At 56.1% G+C, this 19,231-nt stretch overlaps 6 protein-coding genes across 6 annotated transcripts; 5 read left to right on the top strand and 1 right to left on the bottom strand.

The window, feature by feature from the left end:
- Positions 1 to 62: 62 nt before the first annotated feature.
- On the top strand, positions 63 to 4,704 carry CC84DRAFT_1197537 (nucleoporin-domain-containing protein). The gene is made up of 4 exons (XM_018181527.1): positions 63 to 470; positions 522 to 2,942; positions 2,990 to 3,732; positions 3,782 to 4,704. Exons 1-4 carry the CDS (start codon positions 257 to 259, stop codon positions 4,448 to 4,450), a joined length of 4,047 nt encoding a protein of 1,348 aa, XP_018034361.1. The 5' UTR covers positions 63 to 256; the 3' UTR covers positions 4,451 to 4,704.
- A 1,987-nt stretch (positions 4,705 to 6,691) lies between these two features.
- Positions 6,692 to 8,222, bottom strand: CC84DRAFT_878909 (COBW domain-containing protein 1). Its single transcript, XM_018187764.1, has one exon. It carries the CDS (start codon positions 7,904 to 7,906, stop codon positions 6,719 to 6,721), a length of 1,188 nt encoding a protein of 395 aa, XP_018034360.1. The 5' UTR covers positions 7,907 to 8,222; the 3' UTR covers positions 6,692 to 6,718.
- Positions 8,223 to 8,344: 122 nt separating this feature from the next.
- Positions 8,345 to 10,173, top strand: CC84DRAFT_1123636 (Mob1/phocein). Its single transcript, XM_018175661.1, has 2 exons — positions 8,345 to 8,616; positions 8,686 to 10,173. The coding sequence occupies exons 1-2, from the start codon at positions 8,413 to 8,415 to the stop codon at positions 9,928 to 9,930; spliced, it is 1,449 nt and encodes a 482-aa protein (XP_018034359.1). The 5' UTR covers positions 8,345 to 8,412; the 3' UTR covers positions 9,931 to 10,173.
- A 1,387-nt stretch (positions 10,174 to 11,560) lies between these two features.
- On the top strand, positions 11,561 to 15,885 carry CC84DRAFT_1123634 (uncharacterized protein). The gene is made up of 3 exons (XM_018175660.1): positions 11,561 to 12,353; positions 12,459 to 12,676; positions 12,727 to 15,885. The coding sequence occupies exons 1-3, from the start codon at positions 12,026 to 12,028 to the stop codon at positions 15,418 to 15,420; spliced, it is 3,240 nt and encodes a 1,079-aa protein (XP_018034358.1). The 5' UTR covers positions 11,561 to 12,025; the 3' UTR covers positions 15,421 to 15,885.
- On the top strand, positions 15,568 to 15,966 carry CC84DRAFT_878897 (uncharacterized protein). The gene has a single exon (XM_018187763.1). The coding sequence runs from the start codon at positions 15,716 to 15,718 to the stop codon at positions 15,914 to 15,916; it is 201 nt and encodes a 66-aa protein (XP_018034357.1). The 5' UTR covers positions 15,568 to 15,715; the 3' UTR covers positions 15,917 to 15,966.
- Positions 15,967 to 16,118: 152 nt separating this feature from the next.
- On the top strand, positions 16,119 to 18,370 carry CC84DRAFT_1123632 (amidase signature enzyme). Its single transcript, XM_018175659.1, has 2 exons — positions 16,119 to 16,164; positions 16,214 to 18,370. The coding sequence occupies exons 1-2, from the start codon at positions 16,162 to 16,164 to the stop codon at positions 18,341 to 18,343; spliced, it is 2,133 nt and encodes a 710-aa protein (XP_018034356.1). The 5' UTR covers positions 16,119 to 16,161; the 3' UTR covers positions 18,344 to 18,370.
- Positions 18,371 to 19,231: the final 861 nt, after the last annotated feature.

Raw genomic sequence — 19,231 nt, 5'->3', positions numbered from 1 at the left:
GCTACTGGAGCAGCTGCTGCGTCCGTGCATGGTCTGAATGTTTTCTTGAATACACCCAAGCTCGCCCGGAGCTCTTTCACGGCCGCAATTGTTCCCAGCCGCGCTTTGTTGCCCTCGAGGTCGGCGCGCATTTCCTCCCACCACACGAGTCGCCTAGTACCGCGCGGAGCCCATGTTCACGACCCGCGGCGCGTAACCTCGTCCTCCGCTTCCTCGACCACGCCGACGTGCTCGCGGAGCTCCCCCACCGCACCCCATGGCTCTGAACATGCCGCCCGCGACGCCCCAGCGACAAGGCCCCGGCACCTTCCCCCAGACCCCCGCGAGGCCGCCGCCCTTCGCGCTGGGCGCCGTGCAGCAGCAACAGCCGTCTGCGCCCGTCCCTTCGCAGATACAGCTGGCTGCCAGGGCCATCAACCGCATGCTCGACAATGACAACCGGTATCCGCCGCTTGAGGCATACTCAAAACGTAGGTTGCTATGCGCAGAACAGCGCGAAGGCATATGCTGACAAGCTGCAGCGGGCGTCTCCGGTGAATACGAGCTGCCCACAAGCCAGGCATGGGCGCCCTTCCAGAAATTGCGCTCGTACGAGCACCCCGAGGGCATGTACGACCAGGTCAACGAGATGCAGATGAGCGTGGACATGGGGCTTTTCGCCGAGATCAACCACGCCTACGTCGCCGTCGACAACCAGCTATACCTGTGGGACTACACGGCGCGCAACCCAGAGCTAATCGGCTTCGAAGAGCTGAAAGACAACATCACATGCGTGAAGCTGGTAAAGCCGCGCGCCAAAGTATTTGTCGACACTATTTCGTGGCTGTTGGTGATTGCGACAACTGCGGAAATCCACCTCATCGCGGTCGAATGCCAGTCAGGGCCCGAAGGCGTATACGGCGTGAACCTCTACCGCACCAACATGTCGGTATCGGTGCGGGGGATCAATGTCACTGCTATTGCGAGCTCGGCCAAGACAGGGCGCATCTTCTTTGGCGAGGGCGCAACCGAAGACGTCTGGGAACTGAACTACCAGCAAGAGGAGAAGTGGTTCTCGAACCGCTGCAGCAAGAAGAACCACGTCACTTCGTCGGTTGCCATCCCGCTTCCGAGCATATCCTTTGGGAAGCGTGCTGCGCCCGTTGGCCTACAGCAGATGATCGTTGATGACAGCCGGAACCTGCTCTACACGCTCTCAACGAACAGCACTATCAAAGTCTTCCACATGCGCACGGCGACAACCCTCGAAAACGTGATCAAGCGCGACCTCGCCACGATACGGGGTCAGGTCAGCCACTTGATCCGTCAAGTACCAGCTCTGGAGAACCTCAGAATTGTCGGCGTGGATCCAATAGCTGCTCCTGAAGCTGATTCCGTGTCACTCATGCTCACGTCCTCTACGGGAGTTCGGTTGTACATGAGTGCTACCTCTGGCGGCTGGGACTCTGGAAGCGCACCCAGCAATATGGCAGTCATGCATGTTCGCTTCCCTCCGGTGTCTCCAGATGCGCAGACGGCCCCTCCCCCGAGCTCTTCCACTCAGATGCAACCGTATCAAGGTGGCACTCCGATTGGTTTCGATTCGAGGACCCTTACACAGACTGTGGCTACTTTCCGATATGCGCCCGGGACGTTCCTCTGCGCCATCGAAAAGAACCCGACCAACCCTAATCATGAGCTCTTCATATCCTCTTCCCACACTGGACAACTGCTTAGTGAACGCGATGCTCGCTTCACAGAGTCCGGCCAGACCATTACGCTTCGGGGTAAATTGCAGGACGCTGGCCTGGTCACGCCTCCATTTTCTGCTGGTAACTTTGGCAGTGAATATGCTGTGCAGTTTGACGCCCCTGCTGCTGAGTTCGCCGTCATGACTCATTATGGGGTGGAGACTGTGCGCCGACGGAGGCTGGTGGATACATTCGCGGCCATTATCCGGTACGGAGGAGGCACAGAGGGTGTCGAGGCAGACGTGCGCCGGTTCGCGAGACATTATGGCCTTACAGAGACGGCATCTACAGCTTTGGCCGTGGCATGTGGACAAGGCACGGATGTTGGCACAGACTCGAGAGTTACTCCTATTACTGACCCCGAAGTTACCGAAGTCGCACGGAAAGCTTTCATCGAATATGGCGGAAAGCCTCAGATCACCGAATCCGCCGCCGTGGAAGGACTCAGCGTGGATAACGTGCAGCCTTCACCCCGCCACGATGGTATTGCACTCTACGTTGCTCGACTGGTCCGCTCAATATGGGATACACCCATCATCAGAGAAACTGTGACACCTACCGGCCCAGTGCTGGCTCCCAACCACAAGCTCGCTAAGCTCCAGGACATACAACGCTCCCTTATCCGGTTACAGCAATTCCTTGACGACAACAAAACCTTTATAGATGGACTTGCGGGCCCAGAAGCTCTGGGGCGGGTCAGCTCTCGAAGGGAAGAGGTGGAACTGCAGGGAGAGAACCGCGCTTTGACAAACCTCCTGCAAATGATCAACAACATCGTGGAAGGCATTGCTTTTAGCTTGGTTCTCTTCGAAGAGCGATTAGAGGAGATTTTGCTTCTGTTGGCCCCCGATGTGCGCCTGGAGGTGCGGAAGCTCACATTCCATGCGCTTTTTGCGTCCAGCGAGGGCAAAGAGCTGGCAAAAGAGCTTGTCAAGGCGATCGTAAATCACAACATCGTGAAGGGATCGAACGTAGAGACCGTTGCGGAAGCTTTGCGGAGAAAGTGCGGTAGCTTCTGCAGCTCCGATGATGTGGTCATCTTCAAGGCGTCTGAGAACTTGAAGAAGGCGGCCGACTTGGGGGCGAATGCTGAGCGTGGGCGCGTCCAATTGAATGACAGTCTGCGGTTGTTCGAGCAAGTCGCGAAGAGTCTAACTATGGAGCACTTGACCGCTGCAGTGGACAAGTACATTGAATTGGAGTTCTATGCAGGTAAGGAGTTCGTGGAAAGCTTGTAGATCTGACTAACTAAGCGATAGGCGCCATTCGTCTTTCACTCAAGGTCGCCGACGAGCGCGATCGCGGCAACCGGGCTCTTTCCTGGATTAAGGATGGCCAACCCAGCGGTGACGCGCGACAGGCTCCGTACATACAGCGTACTAACTGCTATAAGCTAGTCTTCAAGGTCATAGAAGCAGTAGATCAGGCTTATGCTGCCCAGGGTAACGTTCAGCAAGACGGTGTAATTTCACAAATAGGCCGCAGAAGGCAAGAGGCCTACGAGCAAATCAACAACTCGGACGACGAAGTCTTCCAGAACTTCCTCTACGACTGGTACATGGAGAAGGGCTGGGCAGAGCGCCTTTTGGAGATCAGCAGCCCTTTTGTGGTGGACTACCTCAAACGGAGCTCCGAGACCAACCCTGCCCACGCAGATCTCCTGTGGAAGTACTACGCCCATTACAACGACTACCTCGGTGCTGCAGAGGTGCAATTCCAGCTCGCTAAGAGCCCCACATTCAAGTTGACGCTTGAGCAACGCATAGAGTACCTCTCGCGGGCAAAGGCAAATGCATCGACTCGCATAGCTGGATTCTCGGACAGTGGAAACCGGAATAGGCAGTCACGGCAAGAACTGCTACGAAACATTAGTGATCATCTCGACGTCGGGAACATCCAGGACGACCTTCTTCAGAAGATCAAGGGAGACAAGCGGCTTCAAGGCACGCGGCGAGAGGAAGTGCTCGCAGACCTTGACAGTGCCGTGAAGCCTGTAAACGACGTAAGTAGTCAGAACTATACTTTTTGAATCAGCAGCTAACAACCCCCAGCTCTTCAACGACTACGCGGACCAAGCAGGCTACTACAACATCAGCCTCCTCCTCTTCCACCAAGCCGACTTCCGCGACCTCTCCACCATCCGCAACACCTGGCAGCTCTTCATCGAGCAGACGCACAACGAAGCCCTTGCCGACGGCAAAGCCTCCCCCTGGGAATCCGTCGCCATCGAAACCGAAACCCTCGGCCGTCGCGTTGGCACAAACCAAAACATCTTCCCCGTCTCTGACGTCTTCCAGCTGCTTCTCCACTACGACGTCGAGAAATACCGCACCACCTCGACGGGCGCCCTCGACCCCGACACCGCGAACCCCGTCGCCTGGCCTATCGAGGTGTTCGCGAAGCTGCACGCCCCGTTCGAGAATCTGGTGAGCGTGCTGGAGGCGATGTGGTATGCGCGCGAGCAGCCGTTCAACAGTCGAAATGGGAGGAAGTTGCTAGCCAAGTGGCTTGTCTGTGTTGTGGAGAAGTGGTGGGAGGAGAGCAAGCGGTCTGGTGAGCCGTTTGGGAGCGCGGAGAACGCGCTCGGCTTGTCAGATTTGCTACGGGTAGTTGTAGAGAGTGGGGATTTTACGGGGCAAGTTGGGGCTCCGGGCGAGGATGCGGAATGGGCGGACCGCCTGAGGGTTATCCGCGTGCGGGCAGACGAGATTGTGCGGTGAAGAGGAGGCGGGAGAGGATATTGGTAATCTTGTAATATGACATTGGTATTGCTTTGCGGTGTGAGGGAGCGAAAGGAGGAAGGAGAAGAAAGTAAGAAGAGTAGGGTTTCCAGCGCATGGCGTTTGGATGGATGGGATGACTTGGCGTTTGGGAGGGCGTGTGCATCTGATGTACATTTAGCTAGGGATTGTACGTTCCGGGGAAGGGAGAGATGGGGCATAGCGTCGTTAGATAGCGCATGAGGATGAGTGGTATTGCATTGCACAAAGCTTCTGAGATTGGAGATGGTCCCGTGAGTATGTCTGGGCATCTTCCATCACCTTGTGTGTACCAAGTGAGCCTTATGCGTACAAAATGATAGCGGGTAGAGCCGCATCACGTGTTTGAGGGCTCAAGTGACATGCCATCGTGTGGGATTTAACATCCTGATACCAATTTCTATCGGAGGCAGGCCCCAAACAAGAACTGATAGACGGTGGAAGTCTGGCCATCGCCAATAGAACACCAAATCCAATCGCGTATTGTGACACTGCACGTCGTACGCGACGGCTAAAAGACTTCATGAAGGTCGCCCCTTTTCGAGAAGATCCATCGATAACTTTCCACTGCAATTATCATCACCTGCATGATGCGAATGGTGTGCGGCGACTGGGAGCAATAGTCAACGCCGACTTGCCAATCCTGTCAAACCTCGTGCCATGCTACTCGGCTGGCCAGGTCTGGAAGGTCGGGAGTGGTGAAGAAGAATTGGAACAAAACGCAATTGATTGAAGAAGGCCTAGACTGCGAAAAAAGACTCCGGTGCCAACGCCTCGGTCGCAGGATATGCGGGGTTGGTTTACTTGAACGAGAAAGGCGACATCAGCCATCGTGAAAAGAACCTTGGGAAATGATCTCGACTCTGACTCCTTCCGACTTGGTGCTCCTTGCGACTTTATCTACGCCGTGCTCTGTACCGCTGCGCACGAACCAAAACACCTGTTCCGTCCCAAAACAAACGAGTCTTTGCTCTACGTATATGCCGAGTTCATCTAATACTGCGTAAGACATCTTGATTCTCTCGATATGATCTGCGGATTCTGGGCACCGAAGAATAGGACCATCGCAAAACAAGTCGGTAGGAAGAACAAAATGCTGTCCGAGTCGCGAGGTCTCGGTCGTGCTATTCGGCCTCAAACAAACGCAAACCACAGGCGAAATTTGGAAGGAAGAGCATATCTGACGCGGCAGCCGTCCTGCACGAAGAATCCGATAGCACTGCGAGTGTCCATGGTTTCCACTTGGGTAGCATCAAAAAACCACTGGCGAGGATGTTGCCCGATATAATACAAAAGGAAGCGCTTGTGCTGGCTGGCTGGGAGCACTCTGGCACCAACCAAAAGCTACACGTCCGGTCTGTCCCACATACACTATGGCACGCCTTTGATGCGGGCAAAATCAAGGATGGTGCTGATCCACTACCCAGCTATCAGGCGTACTTTTTAAGAATGCTGCAGCACGAAGATTTGCACACTTGGAGCCGACGATAGCATGTTGCAGTTCCTGCGTTGTGTGAGAGACGTGTGCTTCAACCGCATATTGTTCCTCGCTCAGGGCGCCACAGGTGAGCTAGTGGGCCTCTGTCAAAACAAGCGAGGGAAGAGGCCATCATTACCATCCTGTACGGATGCAGTGTGCCTGTGGTTCTGCGAGCACCTAAAACCAAGCCAGCGTTTGGCCTCGACACAGCCTGCAACAACGACCCGGGAGAGATCGAAAGCCCGCCAGTGTCGAGGAAGTCGAATACATTGGAAGAATCATCCGTTGGCGCTATGAATAAAACCGATGCAGTTCAAAAGCGAAACGATGACGCTAGAGACTTCGACACGGAGAATCCGGGGGCAAACGCACATGCAATCCACACCTGATGTTTCAGATGCTGTCATAGAAGACCTTCGAGCCGGATCAATTCGGTAAACAATCTCCTCTTGGCTTCCAGGAATGCGTGCGGAGCCCAAGAACAATCTCAAAAGAGCGACGAATTTTGCTGCGCGAGAGCATAGTGCTTCAAACACAAAACGGTTGAAGGTGAATAAAGGTGATGCAGACCATCATCAGTCCACCCAAGTCGTTTCACCCACGGTGTCACCTCCAGACAAATATTATGTTGTATGCGAATATTCTGTTTTCGCGAACATGAACGGCGAGATTTGTCCCCGGGGTCGACCCGTTTAGTGGAAGGAAACTTTCACCTTGATTTCGAACGAGCATGACAGTAAATCTTTTGTTTACGTTAGCGTGGCCAACAAGCTCTCCTCGAACTCTCTCTGTCCGACGCCCTTCCCAATGAGCACCAATTTGGCGCTATTATCCTCAGAAGTCGTCTCTGTACCCTCGTTCACATCGTACACATTCCTCACTCCCTGTACTAAAAGTACGTTTGCGCCGACGACTGGTATGCGTCCTTTCAATCGGTGGATTTCGAACTTCCCGTGCGCCTTGCCATCAGGCAGTTTATCCTCCCAAAGCACCGTCCGCAGCCACTTGTCGAACCTGTCTACCTGCTCATCCCTCAGCGCAGGAAAGGCAATTGTAGACGTGGAGATCGAGGGGTCTATATGGCTGTGGCCTTTCTCCGCGAAAGTCAGATCATCAGCCGAGACGGCATCGTAAGCGTGCAGATCGAGGATGAAGCCCTCCAGCGTCGGCACCTCCGCTTTCATTGTCGTGGACACCTTCGCGAGCGCATTGATAGACCGCACGCGCTGCTTGACTGCCTCCAGCTCTTCTTCCGAAACCAAGTCAGTCTTGTTAATAATGACCACGTCTGCGTGCGAAATCTGCAAATGCGCCGTTGTCAACAGCGGACCCTGGTGCCCGTGCTCCTCTTTCCTTCCCTCCAGCGCCTCCTCGTCATCGCCATATCCCTCATCCAAGCTTTTGAGCAGATTCTTCGCATCAACCAGCGTAACAATGCCATCCAAGAAAATTGACGACCCTAGCCCCTCGTCCAACCAGAACAGCGGTGCCACGTTTCCTGGATCCGCAAGCCCCGTGGTCTCGAGCAGAATGTAGTCGAAATCCCCGCTTGCTTCCATCAAATTCTCGATCGCTGCGACGCCGACATCTTTGACGGAGCAGCAGATGCAGCCATTTGCTAGTGGGACAAAGGGCACTTTCGAGGCAGATGTTGAATTTGCATCCGACACGGTGAGTTGTTTTTCAATGTCGATGGAGTCGCCGAATTCGTTGAGAATCACGGCGATGCGCTTGCCGTGGTAGGCCGTGAGAATGTAGTTGAGCAGCGTGGTTTTGCCCGCGCCGAGATAGCCGGTTATTATCGTTATGGGGACTTTAATTTTGAGGGAAATGGAAGGAGTTGTGGAGATGAGGGTGGGAGGCTCGTCATCGTCATTGTTGGCGGTGGGTGGTTGGACGAGATCTGGGACCTCGTCGTCGGAGGCGTCGCCACTCATAGTCCAGGCTCAAGCTCGTGACTTGTGGGATTGAGGTTCGTGGAGGTTGAAAGACTTCTATGATCAGTAAGATTCCGAGCAAGGAAGACCGGAAATGTCTGAAGCGGAGCGAAGCATAATATGTAGACAAGAAAGGTGACCAAAAGACTTGACAACGGGACACTGATCCCGATTCCGAATATTTTTTGCGGAATTCAATGGTCGCATAAGCGGAAGACTTTGCGCAAAGCGTCCCGTACGCACAATCTGAACTTACGGTTTATAAGTCTCTATAGCGCTTTCTGACTACCGGCGTTCCAGGTGCTTCTTGTTAATGTGCAGTGGTGGTGCCTTGCACTGATGATGGAAGTGGGCTATATTGCGCCTTCCCCGTCCGAGACTAGCTCCTTGAGCGCGCGCCTCGAGCTTGCGACTCCGTAAGCTCCACCCCGTCGACGGCCGACGACAAATACACGCCCTTGCGCGCTACGCACTGCTTCACCCTCGCCCGCCATTCCGTGCCTGCAATGGCTTCTGCGCCGTCGCCCTCGAGTTCCCCGCGACTTCCCAGCCCGCCGCCGATTGCGGAGGACCAGCTTTCTCCGCTACCCGCGACCGAGGAACAACAGAAGCTCTTCAGCTCCCTAGACAATGGCGCATCGAGGCGGATACGGCCAGGCACAAAGGCAGAGGATATGACAGAGGGCCCGCCGCTAGTAGAGCTATCAGAGGTACGATGCTTCGTGGGGCGAAGTCGCGCCATGGGGAGAGCAAGGAGACCAGGGCTAATAAACGCGCAGATTGATTCCGCATTCCAATTGACAGAGCACCTCAAGGCACTTCACAACTTCCTTACGCATCCCATCGGCTCAGAAACCACAACGGCGGTAGACAGAGAAATAGCACAGAAGCTGGCAACGCCGCCAGACAACGTGGACAAAACGCTTTGGCTCTACGAGCTTTGCCGCTTCCTCACACAGAAAGTGAACGCCATCATTATCGCCCTGTTCTCAGACAGCCCGCCATGTTCGTCGACCACCTGCCCCGAGATGCGAGCCTCCGAATGGCAGTACCTCTGCGCAGTCCATGACCCACCTAAGAGTTGCTGCGCCATTGACTACTGCTGCCACACCTTGGACTGGGCCGCAAACACTCTGACTTCGCCAAAAAACTTTCCCTCGCGACTTGCCATGGGTGCTGACCAATCTACACAGCACCAGCAGCAACGAAACCTCACCAATATTTTCAGACGCGTATACCGGATCTTTGCGCACGCTTGGTTCCAGCACCGCGACATGTTCTGGAAAGTGGAAGGGAGGACAGGGCTCTACATACTCTTCAAGACGGTGTGCGACGCGTACGGTCTGATACCAGAGGACAACTACACTATACCACCCGAGGCTGAAGGCTTGGACGTTGACGAGGAGCCATCGAAGGCTCCGCCAATGATACTGAAGCGGGAGCCGTCAGGACCCAGTTCCTTGGACGCGGAGAATTCTTCTGTGATAGAGTCCGGGGATCATACGCTGTCTACCGCGGGTACCACAAAGCGACATCGCCACTCACCATCGGTGAGCGCAACGTCGGTGACTACAGTGTTGGAGGAAAGTGAAGAGGAAGAGACAGAACAGAAGAAGGAATCGGCTGCGCAAGATGAAAATGATGCTGATGAAGCCCCAGCTTCAATTTCGGAGGACCCAGGGCCACCTGCAGAAGGCGCCGCGGACCAGGATGCATCGGAGCCAACAGATGAATCCGAAGCCTCAGCTGCTGGCGAGTCCCACGCTACTGAAGAGCCGGAAAAGCAAAGCGAGGCAGATCAGGAGGCGCACGCCAATGAGACAACGACAGAATCTGAGGCTACTGCCGGTGACGAGGGCGCCTCTGCAGCATTAGCGGCCTCTGAGGAAAATGACGAGGACGCGCAGGACGAAGCCAAGGCAGAAGCGCACGCGACATCAGAGAATACAGGCCCGGAGAAAGCGGAGAAGGACGAGAAGGAAGAAGCGGCTGCGGACCAGGATAAGGCTGCCGCAAGCGAGTAGCGCTATCAAAACCTTAACGACAGCCTCAGGAGCATCGATATGTAATGATAATACTCACGACGGGAGGCAGGGACAGGATACGAGTTCTTTTTAGAAGAGGCGGGGTTGGAGTTGTTTGAGAGGTGCAGAGATATCCAGCGTCTGCTCCGTCGCGAGCGGACATTCTTCTTAGCATTGTGTAATTATAGAAGCCTTTGTTGCCGAGGCTTTGGCTTCAATTTCAGAGCAGGCAAGCATTCAGCGATTATTTTTGTGGCATGATCTGTATCCGTGGAGGCGCTCAAGCAAGCGCGTAAGCGCGTATAGAGCGGGACTCTGTAACAAGTCACGGTCACAGCACGGAAGCCGGCTTGGGAGCCTGTCAGCGAATTCGGGAAGCCGACGCATAGGTCGGGGTCGGGGCTGGGGCTGGGGCTGGGGCTTGGAGGCTCCTGGACCCGAAAGCGAAAGTATGGCGCCACCGAACGGTCGCTTGATCGGTGTGACAGACGTGTTTGGCAGCGGGCAGGCTGGCAGTCTTGCGGAACACGTAGCACGCGAACGGCGTTTTGTGCGACCGGCGCAGGGTGAGACAGACAAGTGTGCACAATGGCCTCGCAGCTTCCCTCTTGGACGGCCACGGTCAAGCAGAGGGGTGTGCTCACGCGTAGACGCCGACCGCTCAGGTTTCGAGTGTACATAATAGTCTTGGCGTGCTGTACGTGATGATCTGGGGTAGGGTGGTTTGATTGGAGAGCGAGCGGCACGGAGCAAGTGGCGGCGTAGGTGGAAGGGGCCGGAGGGGACGGCGCGTGCCCAATGATGCGGGATCGGGAACTGCAGGCACGTGCGATGAGTCGATGGAATTAGTTGTCGAGCTTGAGATGATAGACGGGCTGGCCAGGAGGGACTCGATAAACGACGCAAGGTGGACAGGACAATCGCATTGCTGATGATGCGTCGAATAGTGCTGTGGGGCTGGCTGTGGGGCTGGGTGTGGTAGGGAGGAGGCGGCCGTTGCCGCTGGAGTTGGAGGGTGGACATGTTGGTAGTGGAGCCCACGCGCAGGCTGCGGCGAGACTGCAGTTGCTCGCTGTTCCCGTGCGCGAGGCTTTGCGCCCTCGCTGGAATCGGGGTCCCAATCTCCACAGGCGCAGGAGAGGATTCCAGCGATGTCGCGTCGAGCCGTTGATCGAGGTGTCCCTGGGTTATATCCCACGCGTCCCCCCACGGCGCTCCCACGCCGCGTCCCAGGGCTTCGCTACTCCACACTTTGGACTGCAGGTGCGCGAAAGCTTGCGCGCCGCCTGCAGCGAGCCTCGTCCCTCGAGTCGCGCACGCCGCTGCTGTCAGTTGCGTCGACGGGCGGCAGGGCAGGGCACAGCGGCGACCCCTCGTCGGCGCCCTCTGGCGCCCTCAGGCCGGCGGCCAGCAATCGGGAGTCTGCTGCCTTCTCGAGGCTCGACCGGACGCCAGGGGTCGACTTATCGCGGCTACTGCGGAAGATCAATTAGGGCACGGCTCGCGGGCGACGGCGCCGACATGCAGTTGCTTCCCGGCACGCAGCGCAGCATTCCTCCTCACGCCGCTTACATAGCGGCCGAATAGCATATCCACCTGCGGGCACCCCCATCCTCCTCCCGCACCCCTCTGTCTCTTCCCCACGTCGTCCTGATTCGGGGCCATCGCACGTCGCGAGCACACCTCCACAGGCTCCGCTCCACGGGCGCATCCGCAGCCAGAGCGCTCGCACAAGCCGCGTCTAATCTGCAGGTCATCTGCCCGCCCGACCCCATTCGTGCCCAGCACCGTCCCCAGCACCTTGCGCTAGCCAGCCCAGCTTAGCCGACTGCGACAGCCCGACCTGACCCCCGAAAGCACCACCGGCTGTCGGGTCCCGTGATCGCCCATCGCTGCCTCTGATCGCCCACGCCACGGTGCTTTTGCTGAGCGCTCGTGCAACCGCAGCCTCAGTGTGTCGCACCCAGCCCCGGCCATACCCAGCCGCCCACGCGAGCTCGAGGACCGCCGACGCGACACAGACGGTCTGGCACCACCACCCGACCGAGACGTGCAGCACCTCTCTCTGCCTCGGAAGCCACTCTGCTTGCCCTCGATGACTGCGCAAATCCTGCCCATGCATGCAGCCCAGGGCTCGGATTTCGGCAAGCTGCAGACCTTCCCCCAGAAGATGGACACCAGCAGCGGCGCCGTCGACAACCCCACCTCTTCCCCAGACCGTGACGAGGACCGAGGCCGCCGGCGTGACAGAGACGAGACGGATGGCGACATTGGCGACGGCAGCGAGGCTGCTGAAGGCACGGGCGGCTCGCGGAAAAGGCGACGGAGCAGGAAGGGCCTCGACAAGAAGTTCGAATGCCCGCACTCGGGCTGCGGCAAGAGCTACTCGCGCGCCGAGCATCTGTACCGGCATCAGCTGAACCGTATGTCCTTGCTCCTCCCACTTTGGACCGGCGGCACCGTGCGAGCTACTGGCCTTCACTTTAGTCCGTAATTCAGTCAACAAGCGCCACTGCTGACCTGCGTAGACAACCCCAAGCAGATCTATCACTGCGACTTCCCCGACTGCCACCGATCCTTCGTCCGACAAGATCTTTGCGCGCGGCACAAGGAGAGACACACAGCACGGGGCTCGCAATTGCTACGCAAGGACACGTTCATGCAGAACCTCAATCCCATAGTGACAGCAGCGATGGCGAACAAGAGCGAAACGACCAAACTGGGGCCGATGAAGAACTCTCCAACGGTACGTGCGAATCGCTGCACTTTCGTTGCGACCCCGCTAATTTGGTATAGGTGTCTTCGGGCGGGCAGGAAAGGTACGGGTTGCAGTCGCCTGGGTCTTCTGTAGCAGGACCGACGGCAGCAACGCAAATGTCACCGCCCAGCTACCACTCGCCAGGCTCGAACGTGGGACGTCAAAACTCTCTGCATCGCGCAGGGAGCGACGAATCGTATCGCAGCAGCTCTGATGTCAAGCCTCAGCCTTATGACTTGCAGAGCCGGGGTGCTGGGAGCTTTGCACCCCCACCGCGCCCCTCCCAGTTTGGAAACTTTGGAAGTGGGCAGACGTCGCACCACAATTCTCCCCACATGGGGAACGGGAACTACCAACGGCCCGAATTACGCGCCCAGACATCAAACCTGTCGTCGTACGGATCGTCGTCGTCGCCTTACAACTCGGCTGCGACCCCCACGCAATCGTACCCACCCTCGGCTGCATCAAACTCTTACCCACCCAACTCTGCAGGCTATCAGCAACAGCAAACCTTCCCGCCGTTCCAGACACTCCCCCCTCCCGAGTATCCCCAGCAGTCGAGCAACACTCCTACTCCGAAGACAGAGGAAAATCAGTTCTATAATGGCACCTCGGGGCAGACACCTATGAATGGTGTCGAGGCGACTGACAACCGGATCAACGGTGTTTCGGAAGCTATAATGGAGCAAACGCCGTCGTACGCCATACCGATGTTCGGCGGCGAAGGCTACAGTCGATCTCCCTTTGCCATGGCAGATGACTTCGCCGCTTGGCTGTTTAATGACCAGCAATTCGGTACTACCAACGCCTCACCGCTGCATGGCCCCGGCGGTTCGAACCCAAGCGTCGGTTTGTCTTCTCAGATCGGACTGCAGGCACCGTACTTCAACTATGATCCACTCGTGACCAATACCTCCTTCCCCCAGCCGCCACCAGTTCACCCTATGGCCGTCAACAGTATCCTCGATACCTCACTTCCGGAGACCGCTTTGTCAGAAGACAAACGTAAAGACCTCCTTGACCTAATCATAGGCCGTTTTAATGAGACGGATCATGCACCGGTTAAGAAGCAGAAGGAAGACCTCCTCGAAGGTGACAAGGAGAGGAACGACCATGTCCTAAGTCTCCACATGATGCAACAATACATCGGTGCTTACTGGCTACATTTTCACCCGCAGCTCCCGATCTTGCACAAGCCGACTTTCAACGCATCAACGTGTCCGGATCTCCTGCTGCTTTGTGTCATGTGTCTAGGCGCCTCCTGCTTGGACAAGAGCCAAGTCAGCGAGGAAGCCACCCAAGCGTGCGCACAGTTGTCCAACTTCTTGGCCTGGCATCTGCGCTGGGAGATATTCATGGACGCCGACTTCCGGCCACCAGCCAAGCTTTGGGTCTTCCAGGCTCTGCTCCTCCTCGAAGTGTTTGAGAAGATGTACTCAACGCGGCCCCTGCACGAGCGAGCGCACATCCACCATGCAACTACACTCACTTTAATGAGGCGAGGTAGCTCGCTCATTGGCCGATCGGCAATGGACTCCCCGCCAAGTCAGAGCGGCTCAAGCGGCAAAGGAAGCCACGTCAACACTCCTGACGAGTGGTGGAATCACTGGATCACCAATGAAGCCACCAGGAGGGCCGCCTTTGCCGCTTTTGTCATGGACAGCATTCATGCAACCATGTTCGGCCATAGCGCTGTTATGGTGGCCCACGAGATGCGCCTTCCTCTGCCTTGCAACGAAGCTCTATGGTCAGCAACGAGCAGTGCGGAAGTCGGGCGAGTAGAGGCGAGCCTGCATGCAGAAGGCATCAAACACACCACATTTCTGGACGGTTTGAAGAAGACGCTCAATGGCCAAACCGTTCGGACCAACTCGTTTGGCAGGACAATTCTCATGGCAGGCCTGCTCAGTGTATCGTGGCACATGAACCAACGAGATCTGCAAGTAAGCTCACTGGGCGTTTCGACGGTCCTCGGTGGGCGAGACAAGTGGCGAGGCTCACTGACACGCGCGTTCGACTTCTGGAAACAAGACTTCGACAAGTCTCTTGTAAAACCCAATGATTTTGCCGTACCCGGCGGACACTCTTATTCCAACAGTTCGGCCGACGACAACATCTTTGAGTCACGCACCGTACTGCATCACCTTGCACACATGGCGATGCATGTCGATATCGTGGACTGCCAGATATACGCCGGTGCGAACCGGTTGCTCGGACGTTCGATCACGAACCTCGATTCCAACGGCGCTAGGAAACGGATGCAAGAGCAGTGGGCGCCCAGTGCTCGAGCACGAGACGCAACCTTCTACGCTCTCCGCTTCCTGTCAGCCGTCTTGGTCAGTGAGGAGCCTGGCGTAAACGGGCAACCACCCGTTGCACGGTTCAATTACTCGGCTCGCAACGACTTCTTGCTCAACCGGCCTTGGGTCCTGTACTTCGCCACACTCATCGTATGGTCGTACGGCTATGCGCTTGACGGGCCAGTGAAACAACCATATATCTTGACCACCTACGAGGACAAGGAGACGGACATGGTTCGCTTCCTGGAACGTGTGGGCGGTGTACGCGCTCCAGATGATCTTACCAAGATGCCGGATCGTAATGCCTGTCTCGGACTGCTCCTCCTGATGCGCGACATGTTCAGGAAGACGAGGTGGGAGCTTTTGCACGAGGCGTGCAATCTGCTGAGCAAGTGCATCACGATGCTGGTGCCGGGATATCAGGGCGACTGAGCTGTCATAAACACCGCCTTTCCTGTTGGCCGGTACTTCCCTTGCGCTTCGGCGCCTTTCACCCTTTGCCTGAATTTGAACATGGCCACGGAGGATTTACGATGTGATGTAATTTCCTTTTATACTATGCTTTTCCTTGCCTGTTGTCTTTTTTGCATCCATTCCCTTCTCTCTGGGCTTTAGGGCATCTTGTGCGAATTTAGCGGGCGAGTCGGCTGCTTGAATTCTCTCTTTGCTATGATAATGTGTATGTACATATAAGACGAGATGGGCTCGGAGATTCAAGGCTGAGAGAATGGTAGTAGGAGAAAGGTCGTGTTATATACCCAGGGTGGTTCTGGCGTGCCTTTTCGAGATGGATATGTGGATGCGAGATATGGTATCATCTAGATATGAAGTGTTTGTGGTACACTACGTTGTCTGTTTCTGCAACATCGATGCGATGGGTTTGGTCGCTTTCGGTATCCTTTCAGACCGTCAATACAGGAACGCTTGAGAGCATCGTTCAGGTGAGCGTGCAGTATGACGGATCAAAACGACCATGAACAAACAATCGTTCCCAAGCATCGGTTAAGAATTGAGCGGTGCGAAGACAAAGTGAGACCTACGGTAGATCCGAATTGCCACTAGCAGATAGCGCTCATCCCCGCTTTCTGGCCTTCTTTATCGCCCTACACGCTCCATAGCACCGTATAAGAACATTGTTGTGTGGCAAGTCTGTATATTGATTCACTTTACATTATGGTAAGACTTCGAATGCCAAAATCCTTATTCATACTTACGACTCATGCAGTCTTCTAAATCTGACCCTAATTCCTCCTCCCCGGGATTCAACATAGTCGAAGCGAGCATCGCGCAACATCAGGAAGCTCTCGTGACAGGACGAATAACAAGCGTAGATCTGGTAGTCAGTTACCTCCTGCGCATCGCTACCTATGACACCGTCCATGGTTTCAACGCTTTCACCGTCTTCAACCCCAATGTCTTGGACGAAGCAGCGGAGTCAGATGCACGACGCGAAGCAGGGCTCTCACGACGGCCCTTGGAAGGAATACCTTACACCATCAAAGACAGCTACAAAGTCACGGGTCTCTCCGTGACAAATGGCTCGCCAGCCCTGGAAGGTTTAATGTCTAATGAAGACTCAGACATTGCACGGCAGCTGCGGGATGCGGGTGCGATATTGCTGGGGAAAACTAATATGCCTCCAATGGCCGCAGGAGGAATGCAGCGCGGGTTGTATGGGCGCCCAGAGAGCCCCTATAACAGGAAGTATCTCCCTGCTGCCTTTTCTTCTGGGTCTTCGAGCGGAGCCGCCGTGTCGGTGGCGTGTAGTATGGGCGTGTTTGGGATGGCGTCGGAGACAGTGTCGTCTGGTCGTTCGCCCGCAAGCAACAATGCGCTCGTTGCATATACACCTAGCAAGGGCGTACTCTCGTGTCGCGGCCTGTGGCCCCTGTACGTCACTTGCGATGTACCCGTGCCGCTCGCACGCTCGGTGGAGGATATGCTTGCCATACTCGACGTCCTCGGAGCACCGCAGCAAGAGACCGCAGGCGACTTCTGGAGAGAGCAGACGATCGTTCCATTACCCATCCCCCCAAAGCCATATTACAGCTCCCTCGCAAAACTCGACGCCTTATGCGGCAAACGCATCGGCGTTCCAAGAATGTACATTGGGCAGCACGACTCGGATCCCCACGCCAAACCCACGACCGTCAGCCCCGAGGTCATCGCCCTGTGGCAAAAAGCAACCGCACACCTCGAAGCATTGGGTGCAGAAATCATCCCCACCGACTTCCCCCTCGTCACAAATTACGAAAACGACTCCGCCTCAGGACTCACAAACAACGTGCTCGGCGCCCCCGCAGACTGGAACCTCGTCGAGCGCAGCACCCTCATCGCAAAAGCGTGGTCCACTTTCCTCGCGCAGAACGGCGACCCAAAGATGAACAACCTCGCGGCCGTCGATCCAGCGCTGCTGTTTCCGAAGCCGGAGCCTTATCTGCCAGACACCTGGCTCGAGGTGCGCAACTGGGTGCACTACGCCGCGCTGCCCAGTCTCGAGGCCGCGCTCGCTGACACACCCCTCACGCAGTTCCCTGGGCTACAGGACGTGCTTCCTGCGCTGGAGGCGCAGCGCAAGCGCGACTTTGAAGAGTGGATGGCGGCGCTAGGGCTGGACGCCGTGGTGTTTCCCAGCCAGGGCGACGTCGGGCTCGCGGACCTGGAGTTCGAGCTCGACAGCGCGAGACAGAGTCTGCAGAACGGGGTCAAGTACTCCAACGGCAACCGCGCGCTAAGGCATTTGGGCGTGCCGACGGTGAGTGTGCCCATGGGAACGATGGAGGAGAGGGGGATGCCTGTGAATCTGACGTTTGCGGGGAGGGCGTACGAGGATGGGACGTTGCTGGGGTATGCGTATGCGTTTGAGCAGCGGTGCGGGGCGCGGGTTGTGCCGCCGTTGACGCCGGGGCTGGAGAGCGATGCGGTTGTCGGATGGGGGGGAGTATCTTCGCAGGAGATGGCGGCGGTGCTGGATTTGACCGCTGCCGCGCCAGAGCTCACCCAAGGGAAGCAGATACTTCTGAAGGTAGGTTTTCGAGCACATGGGACTATGGCACGTGCAGGGGTGCTGGAGGTGTGGGTGAATGGGATCGAGGCGTATAGGAATACATTGGACAGACTGGCAGAGCAGAATGAGCCGAGGGAGCCCTTAACGCAACGTAGTGCACGGTTTGTGCCGCCGTTGACGCCATGGCTGCAGCTTAGGATCGATTGTGAGGGCTTGCCATTGAGGCCTCAAAATGAGATCCTGGGCTGGGATTTGAAACCGTTGAAGCCAAGGCCTGCTATGGTTGTTGTTGTTTTGAGGGCGGAGAATGCGTTGACGAAGGCTAAGTTGCTGTGGTTGCAGTGTTAGGGCCTGGAGAGTGACCTTCTATGTGGGTATACTAGTGCTGCCAACTACTGCGTTGGTTGATTTACTGGTGATATGATCAGAGGCTGGTGTTGCAAGTCCATCGATCGCAAGTGTCAAGGATCGTTCTAGCTATCATGTACTGGAGAGCCTATCAAATCGTCGTGTTCAGATTAATACGTGAACATCAATCTGATGCAAGCACTAATCTGCAAACGTTGCCAAACCTCCCTTAGGCTAAATTTACATGTGCTAGGTAGTGAACAGGAAGTAGAAATTGAGATTCAACGGGTTCATTGAGAGGTAGGATTAGATGGGACGGATAGTTGTGGTCTCCAGCGCTGCAATCGCGGCCCCATGGAGACGGATTGGTGAGGATAAATGGGATCAGATGTGGATGATCGATTATAAGTGAGACGGAGCTGGGAGTGTACTTTCGTAGTGGAGACGCTGCATTGAGGGACGGGACTTTCCTCACAAGTCGAGGCCCGCAATTTCATCACCTGAATACTCATGATCCGAGTGGTGGATAAGTATTCCAGGCTAACAGATGCAGTCGCGATTGGAGCCCAGTCTCCATTCTATCCATGCACGTCAATCTTCACACTCCCATGGCTAGCGCGGTGATGGTGCGGACGCTGGTACATTCCGCGGCAAAGGTCAAGGACCTTTTAGGGAGATCCGCGCTGTTGGTCGCAAACGGCAACTACACGCAAACAGGTTGAAGTGAACGAAACAGGACAAAGTCGACTTTAGCGTTTTCAACGGAACCATCCACCATCTAGCAGCGTGAAATCCACTCTACTAGAAGCTTATGCACGTGAAGGACTAGAGGAGAGGTCATGACAAGCTTGCGCCCAGAGGGTGATCCCTTGGCTTCCGGGACTTCTG

The sequence above is a fragment of the Paraphaeosphaeria sporulosa genome (assembly GCF_001642045.1).
Source record: "Paraphaeosphaeria sporulosa strain AP3s5-JAC2a unplaced genomic scaffold CC84scaffold_7, whole genome shotgun sequence".
In the NCBI taxonomy this organism is placed as follows: domain Eukaryota; kingdom Fungi; phylum Ascomycota; class Dothideomycetes; order Pleosporales; family Didymosphaeriaceae; genus Paraphaeosphaeria; species Paraphaeosphaeria sporulosa.
Note: the sequence above shows the minus strand (reverse complement) of the source record. Positions and strands in the feature narration are given on the sequence as shown.

Coding starts and splice junctions, on each gene's coding strand:
- CC84DRAFT_1197537 (XM_018181527.1), top strand. CDS start 257: ATGGCTCTGAACATGCCGCCCGCGACGCCCCAGCGACAAGGCCCCGGC. Junction 471..521: donor GCTTGAGGCATACTCAAAAC/GTAGGTTGCTAT, acceptor GACAAGCTGCAG/CGGGCGTCTCCGGTGAATAC. Junction 3,733..3,781: donor CCGTGAAGCCTGTAAACGAC/GTAAGTAGTCAG, acceptor AACAACCCCCAG/CTCTTCAACGACTACGCGGA.
- CC84DRAFT_878909 (XM_018187764.1), bottom strand. CDS start 7,906: ATGAGTGGCGACGCCTCCGACGACGAGGTCCCAGATCTCGTCCAACCA.
- CC84DRAFT_1123636 (XM_018175661.1), top strand. CDS start 8,413: ATGGCTTCTGCGCCGTCGCCCTCGAGTTCCCCGCGACTTCCCAGCCCG. Junction 8,617..8,685: donor CGCTAGTAGAGCTATCAGAG/GTACGATGCTTC, acceptor ATAAACGCGCAG/ATTGATTCCGCATTCCAATT.
- CC84DRAFT_1123634 (XM_018175660.1), top strand. CDS start 12,026: ATGACTGCGCAAATCCTGCCCATGCATGCAGCCCAGGGCTCGGATTTC. Junction 12,354..12,458: donor GTACCGGCATCAGCTGAACC/GTATGTCCTTGC, acceptor TGACCTGCGTAG/ACAACCCCAAGCAGATCTAT. Junction 12,677..12,726: donor CGATGAAGAACTCTCCAACG/GTACGTGCGAAT, acceptor AATTTGGTATAG/GTGTCTTCGGGCGGGCAGGA.
- CC84DRAFT_878897 (XM_018187763.1), top strand. CDS start 15,716: ATGGTAGTAGGAGAAAGGTCGTGTTATATACCCAGGGTGGTTCTGGCG.